Consider the following 21,600-nt stretch of genomic DNA (forward strand, 5'->3'; position numbering starts at 1 on the left):
AGTCTGATCTGGACTTTTAAAGTTTGGGTGAAGTTCTCTGAAGCCTTTTAGATGGATTCTTTCTTTTTTACTTTACTAGACAGAGAGAGCTGTCTCTCGTCCCTCCCGCTTCCTGCCTCTCTCTCTCTCATGTCAAGTAGCAGGCCTGCTTTCTGTCCACCGCTCTCTCCTCCTTGGGTTTCAATTCCAAACATGGTTATCCATCTAGGGGCTCTGTCAATGCACGCCCCCCCTCCCCTCGGCCCTTCTCCTCCAGCTGTTGGCTCCGCGTTCCAGGCCGGGGGGGGGGGAGAGAGACACACAACCAGAAGAGCACGACGAGAGGACGACTCCGGCGGGGGACAGGGGACAGGAGCGGGGAAAGGGACGCAGAATGACGGGAGAAAGCCATTCCAGCTGTGCTTCTGGGACGGACGGAGCCGCCAGCGCTGCTTCACATTGAAGAATTTTCCATTTTGTGGCAAGGGAACAAATATTTACCTCTGTTTTTTTTTGCGTTGGCTGTTTTTATTTTGGATCAAAGCTCGTATTCAAACAGAACCTGTCGTCGTGAATGTTGGGACGGGAATAGCGGGTTCCATTGATTGTTTCAAACATGAGCGCCGACAACTCGACCCTGCTGGGCGGCTTGCTTTTTGCCCCGCTCTGTGATGGCTGGAGCAACAACACCGAAGGGGCCATCTACCATTTGGGCAACACCTTGCTGTTCCTGGGCTACATGGGGGGCAGCGGGGCCTACGGGGGCCTCTTCCTCTTCGGCTTCCTGAGCCCCGCCTTCCTGTGCCTGACCCTGTGGGGCTGGCTGACCATGTGCGGCCTGGACGTCTTCGCCTGGAACCTGCTCCTGCTGCTGGCCTGCCTGGCTCAGATCTGCCACCTGCTCTACCGGCTGCACCAGGAGGGGATCCACGACGAGGAGCTGACCGGCCTCTACCAGGCGGTCTACCTGCCGCTGGCCGTTCCCGTCCACGTGTTCAAGGAGGTCACCGGCGCCTTTGAGAACCGGGTGGTGGAGCTGAAGGCCGGAGAGACGTACGCAGTGGAGGGCAAGACGCCGATCGACCAGCTGTCCTTTCTGCTGTCTGGGAGGTGTGTGTGTGTGTGTGTGTGTGTGTGTGCGCGCGCATTAACGCTCCACAGAACTTGTGCACACACTTTAGTAAAAAGAGGTAAAATATTAAAAGTAGATCGGATTTTATTGCCATGGAAACTGTAAACACATCTCGCATACAAAAACTACTCCATTTGTTGCGCTGGTATGAAAGCAGTCGCCAGCAGTGACGTCACAGCGTGCCGACACGCCCCCTACAGGAAGCTCTCAAGTTCATGGCAGAGGTCATCAAAAACAAAACAAACAAAAGCTTTTCTCTCAGCTAAATGTTTACATTGCTGCAGTTTTTTTAGAATGTTTGTGTTTTATTATGTAATAAAACCATTTAATTTAATACTTAATTTCCAGTTTTCATCCTTCATCCAGTTTATAAGGTGCTGCAGTTTGTACATGAAGTCTTTATCCAAATTGGAAAAGCTGAATTCATTCTCTGTGGAATTCAGCAGCATTTTAAATGTGTTAGCGTTAGTTGAACTCGGGACTGAAACGGAGCGTGTCCAACTCACACAGCAGCACAGTGGGATTTATTTATTGAGATAAGTTCCTCTCAGAGTGGCGGTAGAACCTCCTCACTTCCCTTTCATGCTGTTGGCAGTAACCGCCACAGGAAGTGTTGCACTTCTTCATCCAAACATCCTCAAAAGAAGAGCTGCACTCGCTTTCAAGTTCGGATCCCACGCAAAAGAGAAGCTGTAAGCGGATGATGATTTTTTTTTTTTTTTTGAGTGGTCTGACCTCCGTCTGCCTTGTCTTTAGGATTAATGTATCTCTGGAAGGCCAGTTCCTGCACTACATCCACCGCCACCAGTTCCTGGACTCCCCGGAGTGGGAATCTCTCAGACCCAACGAGGAAGGAAAGTTCCAGGTATGGAATTCCCAAATGCAATTGATTCCGGTTTCCTCAATGAGTAAGTAAGAATATATTTTTCAATTTGTATCATTGACATTCGGGAGTCTCATACGTTGCTCCCCAGGTGACCCTGACGGCGGAGGAAGACTCCCGCTACGTCTCGTGGCGCCGCCGGCGTCTCTACCTGCTGATATCCAAGGAGCGCTACATCGCCCGCATCTTCTCCGTCATGCTGGGCTGCGACATCGCCGAGAAGCTCTACAACCTCAACAACAAGCTCTACATTAAGAGTGGCATGCTGCTGGACATCCGACTCCCCAGTCTTTACCACGTGCTGGCCCCCGCCTCGCAGGGCGGCGATGACGCCAAAGAACAAGAAACCGAAAAGGAGGAAGGGGACCTCGCTCCAGCCTACCAGGTGCCTGACCCAACCCAATCTCACCCCCTACAGCCACACCTGCAAGGACCAAGGAAGACCAGTGCAGATGAATCCCAGCCCCCCCTGCAGGACCGCTACCAGCACCCCTGGGCGACCGACCCGGAGCTGCCCTCCGGTGAGGACTCCACCAGCCTGGTTCTGGAGGACTTCGCTGATGTTGCGGGCTCCTTAATGGACTATGGCAGTGAGAGGGATTATTTGAGGTAGAGGGGGGGTAGGGTGCCGGAGCTAACTCACTGGGTCACCCCGTAAGCTACATGTAAGTACCTCACCTGGGGGGGGGGGGGGTTGGGTGCACAGCTCTTACTAACCTGGCTAGAAAAGTGGTGTCATAAAGTAGACTAAAGGTTTAAATTTCAAATAAGATTTAGGGAATTATTGCAGAGAAAACAGGAAACACAAACGATCAAGTTTAACATGATGTATTCAGCAAAAAATAAAACCCCTCAACAAATCATTCTGATTGGTTACTATTATGATTTGCATCCAATAATATCGGTAGATCTTTCGTGCACGAAGAGCCGCTGGAACAGCTTCATCGGAAATAATTGACATCACACATGTACCATAAAAAAAAAGAAAGAAACAGAAACAACAGAAAATGGGAATAGAAAAGTATTTGTAATAAAAAAAATTCAGGGGCCTACGAGTAATCCTTGCGGCATGCCTGCGCTCCTGCCGTCCTAAAAGCGGGTGGAGCTTTGCGTTTCATAGCTGGGGCAGCGGAGTCAGTGTCACGTCTGGGTTGCAGGAGCTCCGCTGGGAGGCCGCTGGAACACACACATCTGATACAGTTCAGCATAAATTAATCTAAAATAGATGTCTGGTTTTTGGCATCACTTCAAAAACTGTGCAAAAATAAATGCAAAACATTCCGGCTGCAGTTTTGTGACGGATGCACCGACTGACGCTCCATGTTGACTCCTCCTGCAGGAGGCGAAGCTGACCGGATGCTCCCGCCGCGGTCCCGGAGGGCCAGAGCGCCGCTGGCTCCCACCGACACTCCCAAATTGTGAAAACGCGATATCCTCATGGCGCGGCAGTATGAAAGCCGCTCATTTCTACTTAGAGTAAGGGAGAAAAAGTATTCCATCATTCAGTCAAGACCCAGCACGTCCATTCTGATCCATGAAACCTGTGGATGTTGTGGAATTTCAATCAATTATCTGTACGGATCAATAATAATACTAATTTTCTTTGCCCTGCGACTTCTTCTATATGCTGATATATTAGCAGATGGTTTGAACTAATTAAAATTTTGTGTCGATCCAAAGTGTTTTCAACAATTCCTCCATAAAGCTGGATTTCTCTCTCTCTCTCTCTCTTTGTTTACTTCCTGTCGTTCTCTCTCTCTCTCTCTCTCTCGTCATTTACTTCCTGTCGTTCTCTGACTTGTATTTATGCACGCTCTTGTCATGAGAAAAGAACACAGATCTTTTTTTTTTAGCCGTTTATTAGCTTCACACAGCAACAGTTAAAATGAACACATGAACTAGAACCTGCGGACAAGTGAAGGTGTGACGTCAGCGCCTCACCCAGCAACCAGGTGAGCCCGCTGCCGGTGTTCTGGCGTCTGGCTGCGCTCCTTTCTCGCCACCCCTCTCCTGCCGCCGCAGCCGTTTAAAAGACGCCGCACACCTGCACGTAGTCGTGTGACCACGGCGCTCCTCGCCTGACGTGGACGTTGTTCACGCACAGCGGCTCCTCTCGCCTGAAACGCGAACGTCGCGACACGTTTTTGAAACATTTGAACGAGTCGAGAGAAAGCGTCTACTCTTTACGGCGCCCTGAACCCAGGTGCCCTACCCGGGGGAGGGGAGCTCGGAGAGGCAGACGGACTTCACGTGGACGTCTCCCTGCCGGTAGAACCGGGCGCCGGTGTTCCTCACCTGGATGGAGCCGATCTCGCACAGAGCCACGGGGTAGGCCCACACCGTCCGGTACGCCGTCGCGTCCGTCCGACTGCGACGGGGCGACACACACGGTGCAAAACGATGCAACCGCACAAGAGTAGAAGAGAAACACCCCCGAGGTCGAGGACGCCACCTACAGCCTCAGCCGCTGCTCCTCCTCCAGGGTCCCGGTCGTCAGCTTCACCTCCAGCTCGGCGCTCCGACCCAGGGGGGACACCTCCAGCTCCAGCAGGATGTGATGAGCTGAGCAGCACCAACAAAAAAAAAAAGTCGGGCCCAATATGGGGCTTACGGGGACGACATATAGGATGAGCCGTGTTCGTAGACGGGACGTAAAAGTATAGCATTAGCCCGAAAGCTATAATATGGGTTGTCGTTCTGAGGCCTCCACGCCGTGGTGCAAATACAACTCACTGCAAAAAGGCGGCGAGGACGAGGTGAGGAGGAAGAGCTTCTGCTCCTTGGGAAGCGGAGACACGGTGATCCCGCTGTTTTCTGATAAACCTGAAAACACACAGCAGCCACGTAAAGAAGAAGCTGCCGAAAAGCTGTCATGTGACGAGAACCGGATCCACCGGTGACCCTGAGGAGGAAAACGAGAACGCATTACATTCTTAAGCTTCTATTCTCAGTCCTGTCCATTAATCCCTGTTATTACCATTAAACAGGGAATAATAACTGTGTTATTACCGTTATTGTTCCTCCTTCACTCGCACATTTCTGCACAGCCTCTCTCTTTAACCTCATTGGAGAATTCAAGATCGGCTTACCAACAGTTGGACAGCTTCCCTTGAAGACCCCGCAGGTCACGCAGTCCCCCCTCAGGAAGGCCTCGTAGCCGGAACACGGGATCCCCGTCAAAGGGCAGGAGCCGTTGACGGCGCTCATGTACACGTGCAGCGCTCTCATGTGGTCGCAGATCACGTAGCCGTACACTGAAGAAGAAACAGCCCGATGTCTGCGGGCGAAACCCGGGGGTCGCGTCGCGTTTTAAACGAAGGCCGAACTTACCGGAGGCGAACCTGGAGCGGGCGCATCCCGTCTGGTCCTTCCCGCCGTTCAGGAAGAAATCCACGTGACCGACGGGGATGGAGATTCCAAAATCTGCCGCAGGAGACAAACTCATCAACGCCACCGGCCGAATTAGCCGTTTGGAATTGCTTTAAAGGCCGAAAGGTAAAACAAAATGAGCTCGCCTCACAGTCAGAGTCTGTGTGGATGGCGTCGACGAACTGAGCGTCAGATGGGTCCAGGCGGTCGGAGGTGTCGGCGCCTTTAAACATGGGCCCGGCGGGGTCCAGGCCTGCAGCACAAGGACGATGGTTGGAAGACAGTCATGCGGGAGGACTATTTTTACGCCGCGCCCTTGAGGCTGACAGCGGTTTGTTGCGTCCCGCCTCTCCGCATCGCTTTAAAGTGGCTCTTATCACCGAGGCCTTATCATTAAAAGAGTCCGAAGACTCATCCAAGGTCGCGAGTGAAACGCTGTCAGAGGCAGCAGCAGCTGGACACACTGACAGTTTGACTTTCACCAGTGACATGGTGGAAGTTCTCACGGCTAGAGTTGCAGCTTAATCTCCACACCGACCTGTGATTCTTCCTATCTTCCCCTCAAACAGAGTCCCTATAAACCCAGCCACGTGCGCCCCGAGGCTGATCCCGATGAAGTGGAAGCTCTCCGGCCTGCATCCGTGCTTCTGTCGGGAAGAAACGGAAGTCCGACATTTCCCGACATCGACCGTTTCCGTTCAAGGGCAAAGCTAAGCGTGGCATTGACGCAGCGACCGGGTCTCTTCACCTGCAGCTGGTTGATGAGGACGGAGATTTGCAGCGACACCTCCTTGTAATTCTGCACCACCAGGTTGTAGGCGAAGGAGGCGCCGTAGACCCAGTCCACCATCAGCACGTTGGCGTCCTGCGCCCCGAGCAGGGCCTGGGCCAGCTCCTTCACCCAGGAGGGCCGACTGCCCGTGGCTCTGCGGTGGAGGAGGGCGGAGGTTAGGGATGATGGATGATGGAGCAAAGGATGTAGGCAGGCCAATGAAGGGATCAAGGTCGACGATGAACCCTAGATAGTGACACCCGGACCGGCCCCGAGCGCAGCCCCCCCCCCCCCCCCCCCCCAAGGCCAAACAGTCCTTCAGCATTTAATCAGAAAACGAGTCTCAACCTGGTTTATACTTACACAAGTTTGGTTCACACCTTTAAATTTGGTATATTCATCAAGAACAATAAATATTTATGATGAAAATATGAAATCAGAGTTTCGTAGAAAAACGTTGCTTGATGCTGATTGGTTCCTGGCAGGACGTGACATCGTCACCTGTATCCGTGAATGATGACTTTGGTCGGCAGGAAGACGTTGAAGCCGGAGGGCTCGCGGGTGTCGGCGAGCGATTCCTCGGTGAACACTTGTGCACAGTCGGGGTTTCTCCTGGTCAGCAGCAGGTACCGGACCCGCAGCCCGGTTCGATGCCGCCGGTACTGCAGCCAGGTGGTGCTGTTCAGCTCGGCGCACTCGTCCCTCAGCTCCTCCTCCACTCCTGGGCTCGAGTGTCACATAGCATAAACATTATTGTTGCAAATAACCACAATTAGTCAGAATAAAACACCTTCATTAAAGTTGGATTTTCATATTTAAATTCTTTTATAAAATATTAGTAATATTAGCAAGATAACTCAAAAAGTTACAGATGAATATTGATAACATTTTCAGGAAATGTTGGGAATGTTACCAGGAACAAACGATTACATTTTGGTGATGATCCAGAAGAGATCCTGGGTTCTGGATCACTTTGAGATTTTCATTAACATTGCGGTCAATTGAGCGTCAAAATTTGTGCCTCGCTTTTCCTGGTGAATTTGCTTTAACACCTGAATCATTTCCTGATGCATCTTTAAGTTAATCACAGCATCATTGTGTATTTAATTTCATTATGCTTGAACAAATGACAATAAAACCTTTCATTTATTTATATAAAAAGAAGAAGAAGACAGATCTCCTTTATGAGCCTTTGTACTTACCCACCGCCACAGAGGTGACGCAGATTGTCAAAAGCCAGAGGAGGGTGTGTTTGAGTTCCCCTGGCATTTGTGCAGTCCTGCAGGGCTGAATGGGAGCTTTTGTCCTCAGGCAGCTCTCTGCAGCCCCAGATTGGTGGATGGAGATCAGCCTCCAGCGTGAGAAAACGACTATTCAGCCTTTATCTGAAAAACCGTAGTCAGGGAGCCGGCCTGGAATCCGCATTTAACAATCAGAAAAATCTGCTTTGTAATCATCTTACCGCTCCTCTTTACCCGTGAAGCTCCAGTGGATCCTCGGCAACCTTCCGCTCGCCCCGTCGAAGCACTCATCCCGACAGCGAGTTGCTTCCCGGGCCGAGCCAGACGAGTGTTTGCCTGGCGGGGAATTCATGACCTCATTGGTATTCACCGGCTGTTTGTTCCGAATGCTGGACTCTGCCCGCCGGTATGTGTGTGTGTGTGTGTGGGTGCACCAGGATGCGTTTTGAGTACACACAGAAGTGTTTCACGTGAAGCGAGGAGCCACGAGGGGAAATCAATCATTATCTGATTGGACGTTCCGCAGATAATACTCCTTTACGTGATCAATACTCTCACTCATCATTGCGATTCATTAGCCTGTGCTTAGCACAGTTAATCAATTATCTTCCGGCTGATGTTGTTGGTTCTGAACACACAGTGGGTTTGTCTGGATCTCACCTCCAGGCTGCTGATGACAAACAGGAAATGAAGTCAAGATTCTGCAGTTGGCATTTAACGTTTATTAGACAGTGATTAGCGCGTGAGAGCACAATAAATGAAAAATTAGCCCATTAAGCTATCGAAACTAACACTCGCCGCTTTTATAAAGCCGCTTTGGGGTAGCAGCAGCAGCTAGCAGCTAGCAGCTAACGCAAAGAGGAGGAAAATGTCTTCAAACTTTTGCAGAGCACGTACAAAAATTCAAATTCAGAAGTTATCATTAACAATCACCCAATTAAAATGCAGAATAAAGATAAACGAGCCACAGTGAATGATGGAGTTTACCCCCCTATAAACTTTAATAGTTTGCACCACACAGCACAAGACCAACAGGTAATAATAAAGTTTAATTGTTCCTAGCCTCCTTTACTTCTCCGTGTTGAGTTAATACTTTACGTTAAATCATCTATTCTGACGTTACGGTATACGAATACATGATATGATGTCAGCAACTGTAGATAAGTTGCTTTATGCTGTTATGTGTGTAGCATGTAGCATTAGCATGTTTCGCCTTCCTCGCTTATTTCACGCTAAGTCTCTCCCTTTCTTTTGGCAGCTCTGAGGCGAGCCACTCGGTGGTGCGTTTGCGGGCTTCCTCCCACGTGTATCTGGGGGCGTAGCCCAGATCCCTCTTGGCCTTCTGATAGGAGAAGCTGAACGGCGTGTTCAGCATGGTGAGGAGCCGGCGCTTCAGCGGCGGCGTGACCCGGACGAAGGGCCGCAGCATCACGCACAGAACCTCCATGATGAAGCAGAACACGTAGAAGACGCCGAGAGGCACGATGAGCTTCTCTTGAATGCCGAAGCCCAGAGGCGCCATGACCGCGTGGTTGAAGTCTGAATAACTCGCGTGCGGCGTGTCGTCTGAAATGAAGTAAAACTTTCCTCCCGCGATGCTTCTTCTCTGCGGATCTTTCAGGCTGCGGGCCGCTTGGAGGTGGGCCGCGGCCACGTTCCCCACGTAGACGGGATTCACTCGGGCCTCCGGCAAGGACATGCGGATCAGAACGTCTTTGTTCCGAACGCCGTCGCCCATGTGGTGCAGCAGGAAGCGGCACCCCTCCCCGTAGATGTACATGCACCTGAGGGCGCAGGTGGCCAGCCGGCCTCCGTTTTGGAGCGCCTCGTCGTGGGCCCGCAGCGTCCTCTGCTCCGCCTCCCTTTTGGTCTTGCTGTAGTTGAACTTCAGAGCGCCGTCGTAGGCGGTGTCCTCGTCGCCGTTGACGACGGGCTCGCCCTTGGCGTTCGGCCCCATCACCTCAATGGTGCTGGTGTAGACGAAGGACGCCACGTTCTCCTGAAGGCACGCCTCCAGGAGAAGCTGCGTTCCTACAAAATCAAAGAGGACGACGGTGAAGGACGTGGCGGCGAGGAATCAGTTTGGCTCTGGCCTTAATGCGATCGGTCAATAATCGATCAGTTACGTTAGGAGGCCCTAAAAAAAGTGCATCTGTCACCTTTGACGTTGACGGCGTACATCTCGCTGTACTCCACCGCGTCCGTGACGTCGACGATGGCGGCCACGTGGAAGACGACCGACGCACCTCGACAGGCTTTTCTCAGGAAATCCCCGTCTCTGATGTCTCCCTGGAAAACACTCAGCGCCGTGTCGCCCCGGCAGCCTAAGAGCAACGGCAGAATGGATCAGGCCTCGAGATAGCAATGTTCTTTTGGTTAGAATACTCCCCTCAATTCAGTTTCATTCATAGAGTATAAAAACAAAACACACTTTGACTTCACTGTCAGATTAATAGCCAGTAATATTTCATCTATTCTTTGCCGAAGCCAGATTTTACCCTCCAGAGACTGCACGAATGTGGGCTGCACTTGTTTGTCCATCAGCCGGATCTCAGCGGCGTTCTCCTCCTCCAGCAGCAGCCTCACCAGCCTCGTTCCCAGGAATCCGCAGGCTCCCGTCACCAAACACACATCGCCTCTCAGAGACATCACCGGACAATTCCCTCTGCGAATGAAAAGACAAAGACGCACTTCTCCTCCTCCTGCTGGAAAGAAAGAACCCCCCCCCCCCCCCCACCACCACCCTCAAAGCAGAGAAAAAGCTGAATGAAGTTTTGTGAGTGGAAGTTTCGGCTTCCTGCTGAAGAACGACGGGACCTTCTGCGCTCCCAGCCTCGGCTGTTCCACTTTGTGTAAGCTCAGAAAATGTATTTGAGGGAGAAAAAAAAGAAGTCATCGCTGGAAAAAAAAGGGGGATGGGCTATTTTACAACATGGAAGAATATTGAGCTTTCCTGGGCTTGAGAAAGTGGAGTCTGGAATGTTTTATTTGCCAAGGACAGCTGCTGATGAAAGATAAGTGGGAAGAGAAGCCCGCTGCAGACGGTGGGCGGCCTCAGCGGCGGCGCCGAGACGTCACGGCCGCTGTTTGATGGAATCTGAACGCACCTTGAACTTGATCAGATTAGACAACAGCGCAAACACCAAGGGGGGGGGGGGGGCGTCCAAGTAGAATATGATGCATCCTTTAAAATTAAAGCAAAGCAAAATGATTGTTTTGGAACCTTTTTATTTGACATTTTTCATATTATTATTATTATTATTACTTTAAACCCTCACGGGTGTGATGGTTGCCATGTTTGCCTCTTGATGCAGGATTTCTGCCCCTGCAGGGGCAGAATGGAACTGACCGAGACGCACCTGCGCCTCGTCCCACCTAATCAGCTCCTTACTTCGACCCGACTAGACGGCTCCTCTCCAGAATATCTTCTCTGCGTTGTCGGATGTTCCGGGCTTTTGTTGTTCTACTACTTGTTTCCAGTACTTTCCAGCTTTTGCCTTTTGATGTTGTTGTTTTGTTTGGCTGTGATTTGTTCACCTGTCCTCTTTCTGACGTTTGCAGTTAAACCAGTTTTAGGCGACTGCCTGTCGAGCAGTATTTTAGTTTTCTTTAGTCCCTTAAAGCTACTCTGGAGTTCGCCCGCTCTGCATTATTGGGTCCAGATCCTTTGCTCGGCCCTTAACGGGTTTGCGTATAAATTCTTCCAGCCACTATTTCTGGGACGTTTTCTTTTCTTTTCTTTTCTCTTAAATCGTTTGCTTCCATTTGAAACAGAACGTCTGTAATTGCGTCCTTCTGCACGGCCGCGGGACAAAGTTCAGCGTTGCTTTTCACGGGGTTCCTTCAACGAGATGTTTGAGATGAACCGATCTCATGATGCTCGGGCAGAATTAAAGATGGCTCTTTCTCTGAGCAACAATCGTTTGGTTTGAGGTGCCATCTGTTTGCCAGATGCACCGATAGTTACACAATCACACGATGATGATTTAGTTAGCCACGGTTTGCTCAGCGATCAGCCACCTGGTTCATGTGACTCGGGTTGATTTGGCCCATGTTTTCTGTGTACTTAGCTTTTTTTTTTTTTTTGTATCTGGGTCATTGGGTTGGAAGGAAATAGGAAAGTACAAGTCGGTGAAGTCCTGACATGGTTTTCTGGTAGACGGTCTAGCTCACAGATTTTGCACCCGCTTGCATCTTGTTTTCCAGGCCTTGGATTAGCCGTTGATGACGCCGCTCTTATCTGGAGGTGAAGGATGTCGTTCCAAGGACGGTTTCATCGTCGCTCCCATGGCTGCACCAAATAATCTGTTTGTGCTTCTACAAACAGTGAACTTTGATTTGGTTTTCAAACTTCTTCTCTTACGTCCGTATTAATCGCAGACAGGAAGCCCTTTCCGGCTCTTTCTGCCATAAAACACCATGAAAAACGTCTAAAGGGAAATCCTCCGGAACACATTGTGGATTTAGAGTCGCTCAACAAATTTTTTTTTGGATATTGGATACATAAAAAGTGATCGAATGTTTTTCAGAAAATTTATATTTTTTATTCCATATAGGTTTCCTCGTCGTCTGTTATTGGCCTTCGTCTTGTGTGTCGTTTGCTGGTTAGCTTTTGTCACGGGCTTTGTGAAAATTCAGATGCATGTGTTGGCGGCTTGTATCTATCAGCGAAAACAATAACAAAATCAAACTTCGGAAGTAGAAGTCTCAAAATCCTGAAAGGCAATAAAGGGTTAAATGCTAACATTAGCTAGCTAGCTTCCGCGTGCGGCTTGTTATATCCGGCCTGCAGAAGCCCAACTCCCCCTCGACTCTGCTGCATCATCAGCTCATGGCCGTGGGCAGCGGACAGTCCTGAATCTCATCCTCATCCACCGACCCCTCCGGCAGGTGGACCGTCATTGTGCAGGCGCGAATCCCCCCCAGGGGCTCCAGGACGTTGAACACCCTGTCCCAGACATCCTGCTCCGGATCGTACCGCTGCACAATATCAACCATGCACCTGCTGTTCCAGGAGTACCCCCCCACCACGTAGATGTGACCATTAAACACTGTGACGCCGACGTCGCTCTGGCCCCGCGTCATCGGCGCCACGACCGTCCACTGGTCGGTCTCTGGGCTGTAGTACTCGCAACCCAGGACGTCGTCGTAGTCGCCGCTGCCTCGGAAGTGATTCCCGCCCATGACGTAGAGTCTGTCCCCGACGGCGCACATGCAGTGGAGGCCGCGGAGCTCCGACATGTTGGCTCGCTGGCGCCACGTGTCGCCGACCGGGTCGTAGCACCAAAGCTCCTTCTGGAAGGCGTCACGAGTGATTCCACCTGCATCAATTGAACAAATATCACACATTGTACAATGCAGCTAAAATTAGAAGCTGATGTTTATCATACACTGGTGAGTATTTTGAGGTTGTGGTTTGTTAAAACTTTGACCCTCAAAAGATGGAATCTGTGTTTAATCTAAAGCTTGTGATTCTTTTGGATGCTACAGGTTACGTTGCGCTCCAGAAGGCGTTTCTACTATTTTACATGATAGATCTAAAACATTATGTTGCGTCTCGGGCGTATTGTCGTCGACCGCACATCTCTGCATTTCCTGCTGCTCGGGAAACATGCCTCCGTTCTGAAACTGAGAAACGAGCTTCGTGTTCGAGGTTACTGCGAAACCTGACTGAGGCGAAGCACGCGAGAGTCGACTGACAAACAGGAAGTGGCTTCTAATAGGTCATCTGTTTCAGCTCGCTCGGCAATTCATTTCGTCTTCTGCGGACATGCCTGCAAGAAAAGCCGCTAAACCTTCTCAGTAGCTTTAGTCTCTTGTGCTTTCTCGTGCAGATTCCGTCTGGCACGTCGTCGGCAATACGAAAATGGGCGGAGCGCTACCTCACCTGAAATGTACATGAGGTCCCCGTGAACTGCTCCAGCATGTCCATAGTGAGGTTCCACCATACTGGTCACAAATGCCCACTCGTTTGTCTTCAGGTTGTAGCACTCCACCGTGTCTGGCCATGTGGAAATACGAGAGGATTCGCTTTTAATGCAGCTTCACGCAGCTTTGTAAAGCTTTACAGGCCGTAAAGGCGGCTCACCAATTTCTCCTAAGGCGTTCCTTCCCCCGGCTGCGAACAGTTTGCCTCTCAGAGCGCTCAGGTGGAAGAACGTCCTCTTGTGGTTGAGCGAGGCGATCTGGAGCCACCTGTCGAAGCGCGGGTCGTAGCGGTAGGCGCTGTCTATGGCCGTCTTGCCCTTGGTGTCGTAGGTACTCTGGCCTGAGAAGTCGAGGAGAATCAGAGAAGATGACTTGATGCATTCTAAAGGTTGGGGGGGGGGGGGTCGTGCATCTGTTTTCTTTCACATTAATTTGACCTGTTCTCTGACCTCCGACAATGAAGAGGAAGCCGCCCAGGAGAGCCACGCCATGCTGGTATCGCGGCACCTCCATTGGCGTCAGGGCCTTCCAGTGCACGGTCTTCTCATCGTACAGCCTCAGCTCCCGACTCACCACCAGCTGCTGTCGCATAACCCCTCCCAGCGCCAGGATGTGGGTGGAGTCTGAGCGTATCCGCGTCCGCTCGGTCTGCAGGGCCGGCTGCATGAAAGGCATCATCTGGTAGTTGCTGGCCTCGAGCAGGAGGCTCACGCAGGTCGTCGCCGAGCGCATCACGGAGTCGCCTCCGTCTTCGTCTTCCTGGGAGATCTGAATCAGCTCGCCGGGGCTCATCAGCGGGAAGCGAATGTGGCGCATCAAGGCGTGCACTGAGGAGCGCCGGCTGGGATGGTCGTGGGCCAGCCATCCTCTGGCGACGTGGTACAGCTCCATCTCAGAAAAGCCCTTTAAGGTGTTGCTGGCCAGAGCGCTGGCCATGGTGGCTTCGGAGAGCTGGAGGTATCGGCCGCACGCCACCAACGCCGACAGATGCTGGCTCACGAACTCACCTGGGGAGGTGAGACAGAGAAAACCATTGTGCCACGTCTAAATACGTCTACAAGCTGATTAGCGGCCTGCTCTTGGATCACCTATACTCAGCTGAACGTCCTCCAGAAGTAAATCTCTGGCAATGCGCTCCACTTCCACACAGTTATCGATGGAGATCTGCGGCAAAGAAAGAAGAATACATTAAATCTATATATATATACACTGCATTTTCTTCAGAGGTCATACACGCATTTACTTCTGCACAGTTTAATTAATGCTTGGAGAGAGGGCAGCGAAGGCCTCAGGGGGGGGGGGGGGGGGGATCTGACAGCCTAATGAGGCGAACCTCCACTGACATCACGGTGACACCTCACCTCGCTGCTCAGGAGCTGATTACAGAACCTCAGCACGGGCATGACCTGCAAGAAGTTGGCCGCCTCCAGCGTATCCTGGAGATTACCCATGTCGAGGTTGACTTTTGATGTGTAAATGAAGTCTATGACGTTCTTCAATCCCAGCTGGGTGACCCCATGCAGCTTGATCTCCGTCATCTCCTTCTCCCTCATGCCTCCTGAACGAGGGGGGAAAAAATCAAGGAGAAAGCGACAAAAGACAAGGTGAACGGATGATCAGAAGATTTGTGTTGTGCTGTGCGGGCATAATTTCAAAGTGCACAGTCAGCAAGACGGAGAAGGACACGGCTAATACGTGAGGACGGCCAAATACTGCAGTTAGTTACTTCCTGCTTTACAGGAAGTGGAAAAAGCTCTTCCTCTTTTATGGAGCAGCTGCAACCTGGAAATAGCAAATAAGTTGATTCCATAATTTAACAAAAGGTTGCTTGTATTTTGTTTCTTCTTGCTTCAGTACAGCTGAAACTTTGCTTCAACGCAGTGAAACAGAGCGACTCACCAGTGAACATAGCCTTAAAATAGTCGCTGGAGGAAGCCATGATGACTCTGTGGACCGGGAACGTTTCCTCGCCGTCACCAGGAACCAAGACGACGTCACAGAGAATCTCATTTTCTCTGAAGCTGTCAAAGCCCTGCAGTAAAAAAAAACAAAAAAAACGTGTTGAAACTAAAACGACAATGAAGGCAGAGCGTCTGTATCTCCACCGTAGCGTGATGACAAATGTACCTGCAGCACAGCCGCTCCATGTCCAGTGCTGCTGAACGCTGTGCACAGAGGCCGGGGGGGCAGTTTGGGCTTGGCGACTTTGTCGGGGCTTTTTGCCGGCGTCTCCGTAGGTGGAGGGAGAGAAACTGGGGCTTGTGATGGAGCTGGAGCTGGAGCTGGTGGAGAAGGCCTGTCACCTACCAATCCCAAATTGAGAAGAGGAAGAATGTGATTGGACGTTCCGTCTGATGTCTGATGATTACAAATCAATGCTAAAGAGGCAGGGAATGCACACCGGGCTGGACAGGTCGATCCGGCTGAGCTGGAGGTCGATCCGGTTGAGCTGGAGGTCGTTCCGGTTGAGCTGAAGGTCGTTCCGGCTGAGCTGGAGGTTGATCCGGCTGAGCCGGAGGTCTCGGGTGATTCCTGCCGCTCATGCGGGAAAATCTTCGGCTCAACCTCCCCAGCCCGCTGTCATCTCCACTTCCTCTACAGACGGAGGGATGCCAGCGATGATTTATGATTTATTGCTTCACTTTGCATCCCAAATTAATTGCGGCGCAAGGTCGCATTATAGATTAAAGGAAGAGTTCGTACAAAAATGAAATATCCGACCTAATTTAATCACCCATCCAATATTTCTCTGACAGAATGCTAACACAGAACGATCTTCTTGAAGCGAAATTATTACTTGAAGCGAGTATTATTATTTAATATTATTAACCTAAACCATTTTTTGCTGCACTGAATCTGAATAAAGCCTCTTACCCCATGTCCCTGCCCTCCGGCAGTCGGGGGCTGTTGTTACGCTGGCGAGACTTCCTAAGTTGAGACAAAACAGGAACTTCAGAAGTGAGGCGTTTCAATCCAAGAAGAAGAAAAGTAAAAGAGCCTTGACCTCCAGATGACTAAACGCATATGTTCACTTTTTGTTATAAGAATATCACTTCTCCATCAAGATGACTCGTCTTGGATTTTACTTGACTCCGTCGCCGAAGTGCTCGCTCTTTGCGGGACATGTTGGGTTCTATCCTTCCCTGCAGGTCTTTTCCTGCTTTCACCTGTAAAGTGCCTCGAGATAACTTTCTGTTCTGATTTGACGCTACAGAAATAAAACATGAAATTGAAATTGAATTTGGACTGTCTGATAAACTGAGGGATGAGGTTGTGATTTGGCACAAAGTAAAAAAAAGAAATCGCTAAATTACATATTTGAAATTTCAAATAAACTGAAATAAACTTTTTCTTGCAGTGCCTTTACAGCAATTGTACATCTGAGTATTTATTCCACCGCACAGCAGGAGCCCTCACATGAGAGTGTGTGTGTGGTACCAAATCGACTGCGCTCCTCATGGAGACGTCTGAGGGCGACTCACCTGCTAGAAATCCTCCTCAGCAGACCCGACCCTAGGCCTCCCTCCAGTCTGTTCGGCAAACCAACCGAACTCGGTGGAAACGGCGAGGAGAAAACGTCTGTTGCGCCGCCGCCGGCTGGTTGGAGAGTCGAGACGCCTCGGGGAGCATCGCTGTTTCTTTGCCTTCGCCCAGACCACAGCTACTTCCTGTGCTACTTCTCTACCTCACCATGCATGACTTTCTTTGCCTCGCCACCCCTCACCCCTGCGTGATCGTGGAAGGAACAGGCGCTGCATTTTAAAGCATTTTTAAACCTTATCATCTTGTTAATTTGCATTCATTTTGGCATGATAAAAAAAGAAGACGTGGCAATTACGTCTTCTGCACCCGAACTCCACAGGAAACAACTATAAACCAGACTTCTGCTATCCATTTTAAAAATAGCAACGGGCTTAGCTTAAGAATAGATCCAGAGCAACATATTTTCTTCACCTCAGCTGCCTTTTATTTCACCATAAACACTGACAGAATGAATTCTGGGGATTCTGGAATCTGTGCTTTCTAATGGGGGTAGGGGGGGGGGGGGGTCATCTCGTGGGTTGGATGTGAGACCGGCTGCTTTGGCATATAGACAAAACCAACGACAGATTCATTCTTTGCTTTGCAGTGCAGACCGTCCCTGGCCCTCTGCTGGATGATAGCGAAGGCCGCGTCAGTTTGAGATGATTTTGTAAATCACTTAAGACAAGATTGTTGATAATATTGATTGGCGATAATAGAATTGGGACCTTTTTTGGTGATGATCCAGGTCACCGTGTGGACGGTGTAAAATTAAATTAAGAGGGGAATGAGCTGCTCGGCGGAGGTCTGCGCTCTCCGAGTGCGTTCCTAGTTGGTACCGCTTCGTCTTTGTCAGCTTATTGTACAACTTCTCTTACCACGACGAGGTCATTTGTCATTCCTGCCATAACCACTTTGGATGTTCACATAAATTCCTCGAGCCTGCATCCGTGTCAATGAATCCAGAACTAGATAGTTTCATGAACTCGGCTGGTCTTTATTTCATCATAAGCACTTTCTGCATCTCTAACAGTATATTCCAGTCTGTAGTGTTTCATCAGCCATCTGTCGATTCTGCCGTCTCCTGTACTGTACTATATACACGCTTGTATACAGGGACATACTGGACAGCAGTTTCCGGACATGGTGCTTGAGGTACTTTTAGAGTTTAGACATCTGAATTAGGCTCCTGTTGATTTCTGCCACATTCCTGCAGCCTGAATGAGGAAAAATACAAACTAGTGTTTTAGTCGAGACAGAATATGATAATATATTGGTTATATTTCACTTTGAGTGACCACTTCATTTCTCTCACCTGACAAAGCCATGGATAGACGGAACTCATCCTTTAAGAGTCGCAGAACTTCCCTCACTCCTTCCTCACCCTGAAAGAACACAGATCAGATTTTATGGTGTAGTTATTTATTCCTAGTGAATAAGAAAAAGAAAAAAAGCACATTTAAGTTGCATATTTTTCCTGAAAATATTATATTAATAAATATTTGATTTGGGCTGATGTCAGATTCTCCATTCCATCCATTTCTGCCAAAGACATTTTGTAACCCCATGCTTTTAAAAAGGTTCGTTCGTACCTTGTATGCAAGACCCCACACTACTGGACGGCCAATGAAAACACACTTGGCTCCCAAGGCCAGTGCTTTCAATACATCATTTCCTGTCCTGATTCCGCCGTCCACATAGACCTCGATCCGTCCTTTCACAGCGTCCACGACCTCTGGCAGAGCGTCAATCTGTTCAGAACGGAGAAGAACAAGTCCAACCTCTTTACACCAACACTGCAAAGACTGGAAGTACAGCAGATGTCTTTCACGCTGCCGTTTCATAATTCATCCAGGATCAAACCGTGGTCATTAAGTACCGAGGCGAGGACTCCGTCCAGCTGTCTCCCCCCATGGTTTGAGACAATGACGCCTTGGACGCCGTGCTCCACGGCCAACTCGGCGTCCTCCTTGGTCAGAATCCCCTTGAGGATAATGGGCAGGCGGGTGATGGACTGCAGCCAGTGGACGTCTTTCCAAGTGACGGAGGGGTCACTGGTGAGTTGTGGGATGATGTACCCCTCTTTATCCTGTTTCTAGTGCACGAAGTACAATGACTATAAGCATCAACTTGGAATGCAAATATTCTCTACTTCCTCGTGAACTTGGTTTTTCCATGGACATGAACTTTTACCTCGACCATTGCAGGAAAGTTCTTCAAGCCGAGATGTGGTGGCACCTTGAACTGGTTGCGGATATCATGGCGACGCTTGCCCAAATAGGGAACATCAACGGTGAGGACAAGCGCCTTGTAGCCGAGCTTCTCTACATTCCCTACAAGCTGCTCTGTAAACCTCCGGTCCCGGTACACATAGAGCTGAAACCAGCGGAACCCGTTTGGCGCTGCCGCCACAATCTCCTCTGCTGAGCAGGTGCAGTAAATGCTGGTGATGTAGCAGGTGTTCAATGCCTCTGCGGCTGTGAAGGTGAGAAAGTATTTAGAACATCGAATTTACATCTGACATGTTCAATGTCGGAGTAGGATAGTCAATGCATCTGGAATTTCCTCCCTTCCCTGCAGCAGGGATTGCCTAAGAGACAGTCTTGACCCGCCCAGCTCTACTTCTGATTGGCTAGGTATCATAGTCTTGCTTTGAGCGCAACCAATCATTACCCCTCATCACTCAATCTTTCCAACTCAGATCCACCAAGGCAGCAAACGTTAGCCAATCAGAGTCTACCATGGGAACAGAAGCAAACTCGGAAGTCGAATGACCTCGCCTGAGAGATCCGTCCGGTTTAAATATCAATCCCGCAACAAAGCAAAAGCGTTGTGCCTTTATTTTAAGCCTCACCCCGAGCAGTGGCCATCTCTCCTTCGTGCCATGCCAGGCAATGGAAAGCAGTCGGTGAGAATCCGACTGGGAAGCTGATTTCTTTTCCCTGCACGGTGGTCCGAGTGTCAGTCTGTGAAACGTCCCGCAGCACGTGAGGCCTCAGACGGATCCTGAATACGAATATGAAGCACAGATGATGGCGTTAATGCCAGAGGAAGACAAGCAGGTAGGAGCTGATGAGCTTGCATTTCCCTGCCGGACCTTTTGTAAGCCAGTAGATTGTCGTCCCTGGTGCAGCAGTCGTCTGCTCCAGCAGCGTAATAATCCCAGGTAGCCTTTGGGAGATGCTCTTTAGCGTACTCCTCAAAGTCCGTCAGGCACACCATCGCCATCTCTGCACACTGACCTCCCTCCCTGTGTGGCCACAGAGATCAGTTCTCAATACGATCCTTATCGATCCCAGTTTACACAAAACAGCAGCAATTTAGGAAGGAGATAATCCGTCCTCAAATTCTTACTCAATAAATGAGTAAGAATGAGCCCTGATAATAATAGATTCATCCATCTGTACCATGTTTTCTGTATTTTTGATATTTTTTAAACAGCCAGGCCCCACCTTACCTCACAGAGCTCATTGCTGTCACAGTTTGAGGTGGGCCTGTGCTTTTCCATGCATTAAATTCTCCTGTCGGCGATCAGCTCATGCCGGTCACCTGTGCTCATTTGCTCACCTGCAGCTAATCTCTCATCAGCCCTGACTCTACATTCTATTCACTTATTTAACAGGGATTCTGTAAATGTGCCAGAATTAGCCAAAGGGATATTTTCTTTGTCCATTGTCCCTGGACAGAGCTTCTAAGTCACCCTAAATATATATATATATATGAAATAAATAAAAATACATAAAGAAAAAATACTACACAATTAAAAACTATATCAAATAAAACATTTTCAAGTCACACAGTTCGTTCTGGTTTATGAACTGCCTCATTGCCTGCCCCTGTCTCTGTCTGGGTTTGTCTGCTGGTTTGGACTGACTACCTGGTAACAAACAATAAAGCTCAGTTCCTGCTACTGTCGTGCGTTTGGGCTCTTACCTGCCTTGTCTCTTTATCTCGCTATCTCAAGCTAACCGGTTTGACATCTCTGTCTGGCCAGCCTGTACAGATCCTTCTCTCCCTCTTTACGATCTAACCTGGTATGCAGGTCACCACATTCCCGCTGTTTATCCTTCCCCGTCTCTGCCTGAGGGCGGCTGTGGCTCAGTTGGTAGAGTGGGTCGGTGGAAGGTTTTTTTGAGGGAGGCGATAAATAAATGTGGGGGGTGCGGGGAGAGCGGAGTGTACATGGCACTGAAGAAGGCAAGAATGAACAGAGTGAGTGAGTTTTATAAGGAAGTACTGGCGGCATGGGGAGAGTTTGTGAAGCATGTGAAGTATGAGTGTGCGAACGTGAAGCAGGTATGGGAGCAACCACTGTTCTTTAACCCACAAATAACACACGAGGGGAACACAATGTACAACAGGGTCATGTGGAAGGCAGGGTTTAGGAAGATCAGGGATATAGTCTACGAATATGTACCGGGGTTTATGAGGGCACAGGTGATAGTGGATGAGGTGAGGGAAAGGGAGGAAGAGATTTGGCGGGGCACGGCGGAAGGAGTGATGGAGAGAATGAAGAGTGGAATGCCGTGCGAATGGGTGAGAATGATTGAGGAGGAGGAGGCCGGAGTGTGTGAAGAAGGAGAGATCGAGATGTATGTGGGTGAGGGTGAACGGAGGGTGAGGTTGGAGAATGTCAAGACGAGAATGGTGTATAAATGCTTGAGGGCGAATGAGGTGAGGAGACCGGCTGCGGAGAGAGTGTGGATTTTGATTTAATAATTAGTAGGTTTGATGCGAATGTGAAGAAAGAATGTGATGTGTGTAGCGTGAGTGT

General features: G+C 49.8%; 5 protein-coding genes across 6 annotated transcripts; 1 reads left to right on the forward strand and 4 right to left on the reverse strand.

The window, feature by feature from the left end:
* The first annotated feature begins 363 nt into the window (after positions 1–363).
* On the forward strand, positions 364–3,706 carry popdc2 (popeye domain containing 2). Of its 2 annotated transcripts, none has more exons than XR_011105728.1 (4): positions 364–1,089; positions 1,868–1,976; positions 2,086–2,659; positions 3,334–3,706. XR_011105728.1 is itself a non-coding variant. In XM_068746358.1 (4 exons), the coding sequence occupies exons 1-4, from the start codon at positions 596–598 to the stop codon at positions 3,414–3,416; spliced, it is 1,116 nt and encodes a 371-aa protein (XP_068602459.1). In that variant the 5' UTR covers positions 364–595; the 3' UTR covers positions 3,417–3,706. The 2 variants fall into 2 exon arrangements, 1 of the variants encoding a protein (XP_068602459.1); XM_068746358.1 differs by having other exon boundaries at positions 2,086–2,515.
* Positions 3,707–4,020: 314 nt separating this feature from the next.
* On the reverse strand, positions 4,021–7,404 carry pla1a (phospholipase A1 member A). Its single transcript, XM_068746647.1, has 11 exons — positions 7,338–7,404; positions 6,637–6,856; positions 6,112–6,289; positions 5,902–6,010; positions 5,515–5,616; positions 5,325–5,417; positions 5,084–5,248; positions 4,728–4,817; positions 4,451–4,556; positions 4,207–4,362; positions 4,021–4,111 (listed from the first exon to the last, which is right to left on the reverse strand). The coding sequence occupies exons 1-11, from the start codon at positions 7,402–7,404 to the stop codon at positions 4,021–4,023; spliced, it is 1,377 nt and encodes a 458-aa protein (XP_068602748.1).
* A 1,194-nt stretch (positions 7,405–8,598) lies between these two features.
* Positions 8,599–10,025, reverse strand: hsd3b1 (hydroxy-delta-5-steroid dehydrogenase, 3 beta- and steroid delta-isomerase 1). Its single transcript, XM_068746236.1, has 3 exons — positions 9,875–10,025; positions 9,536–9,700; positions 8,599–9,407 (listed from the first exon to the last, which is right to left on the reverse strand). Exons 1-3 carry the CDS (start codon positions 10,023–10,025, stop codon positions 8,599–8,601), a joined length of 1,125 nt encoding a protein of 374 aa, XP_068602337.1.
* Positions 10,026–11,928: 1,903 nt separating this feature from the next.
* On the reverse strand, positions 11,929–17,001 carry si:rp71-68n21.9 (kelch-like protein 9). Its single transcript, XM_068745964.1, has 12 exons — positions 16,995–17,001; positions 16,787–16,901; positions 16,179–16,232; positions 15,706–15,811; positions 15,432–15,533; positions 15,204–15,336; positions 14,666–14,862; positions 14,393–14,468; positions 13,754–14,311; positions 13,465–13,644; positions 13,264–13,377; positions 11,929–12,697 (listed from the first exon to the last, which is right to left on the reverse strand). The coding sequence occupies exons 1-12, from the start codon at positions 16,999–17,001 to the stop codon at positions 12,201–12,203; spliced, it is 2,139 nt and encodes a 712-aa protein (XP_068602065.1). The 3' UTR covers positions 11,929–12,200.
* A 962-nt stretch (positions 17,002–17,963) lies between these two features.
* On the reverse strand, positions 17,964–20,075 carry LOC137902114 (2-Hydroxyacid oxidase 2-like). Its single transcript, XM_068746173.1, has 7 exons — positions 19,924–20,075; positions 19,681–19,832; positions 19,014–19,303; positions 18,706–18,921; positions 18,419–18,577; positions 18,142–18,211; positions 17,964–18,043 (listed from the first exon to the last, which is right to left on the reverse strand). Exons 1-7 carry the CDS (start codon positions 20,052–20,054, stop codon positions 17,988–17,990), a joined length of 1,074 nt encoding a protein of 357 aa, XP_068602274.1. The 5' UTR covers positions 20,055–20,075; the 3' UTR covers positions 17,964–17,987.
* Between the last annotated feature and the right edge of the window lie 1,525 nt (positions 20,076–21,600).

This window comes from Brachionichthys hirsutus, chromosome 12 (assembly GCF_040956055.1).
Source record: "Brachionichthys hirsutus isolate HB-005 chromosome 12, CSIRO-AGI_Bhir_v1, whole genome shotgun sequence".
Taxonomy (NCBI): Eukaryota; Metazoa; Chordata; class Actinopteri; order Lophiiformes; family Brachionichthyidae; genus Brachionichthys; species Brachionichthys hirsutus.

Bases quoted from the DNA above. Each gene is read 5' to 3' on its own strand.
- popdc2 (XM_068746358.1), top strand. From the start codon at position 596: ATGAGCGCCGACAACTCGACCCTGCTGGGCGGCTTGCTTTTTGCCCCG. The intron at 1,090-1,867 runs GTGTGTGTGTGT...CCTTGTCTTTAG, and splicing joins TCCTTTCTGCTGTCTGGGAG to GATTAATGTATCTCTGGAAG. The intron at 2,516-3,333 runs GTGAGGACTCCA...CTCCTCCTGCAG, and splicing joins CGACCCGGAGCTGCCCTCCG to GAGGCGAAGCTGACCGGATG.
- pla1a (XM_068746647.1), bottom strand. From the start codon at position 7,404: ATGCCAGGGGAACTCAAACACACCCTCCTCTGGCTTTTGACAATCTGC. The intron at 5,418-5,514 runs GTGAGGCGAGCT...CTCCTGCGGCAG, and splicing joins CATCCACACAGACTCTGACT to ATTTTGGAATCTCCATCCCC. The intron at 4,557-4,727 runs GTGAGTTGTATT...GGTGCTGCTCAG, and splicing joins GTCCTCGCCGCCTTTTTGCA to CTCATCACATCCTGCTGGAG.
- hsd3b1 (XM_068746236.1), bottom strand. From the start codon at position 10,025: ATGTCTCTGAGAGGCGATGTGTGTTTGGTGACGGGAGCCTGCGGATTC. The intron at 9,701-9,874 runs GTAAAATCTGGC...CGTTGCTCTTAG, and splicing joins ATTCGTGCAGTCTCTGGAGG to GCTGCCGGGGCGACACGGCG. The intron at 9,408-9,535 runs GTGACAGATGCA...TTGATTTTGTAG, and splicing joins GTACGCCGTCAACGTCAAAG to GAACGCAGCTTCTCCTGGAG.
- si:rp71-68n21.9 (XM_068745964.1), bottom strand. The intron at 15,534-15,705 runs GTGTGCATTCCC...CCACCTACGGAG, and splicing joins GGATCGACCTGTCCAGCCCG to ACGCCGGCAAAAAGCCCCGA. The intron at 14,863-15,203 runs GTGAGTCGCTCT...CCCCTCGTTCAG, and splicing joins TTTTAAGGCTATGTTCACTG to GAGGCATGAGGGAGAAGGAG.
- LOC137902114 (XM_068746173.1), bottom strand. From the start codon at position 20,054: ATGGCGATGGTGTGCCTGACGGACTTTGAGGAGTACGCTAAAGAGCAT. The intron at 18,922-19,013 runs GTTCATGTCCAT...TTCGTGCACTAG, and splicing joins CTGCAATGGTCGAGGTAAAA to AAACAGGATAAAGAGGGGTA. The intron at 18,044-18,141 runs GTGAGAGAAATG...TTCCTCATTCAG, and splicing joins TCTATCCATGGCTTTGTCAG to GCTGCAGGAATGTGGCAGAA.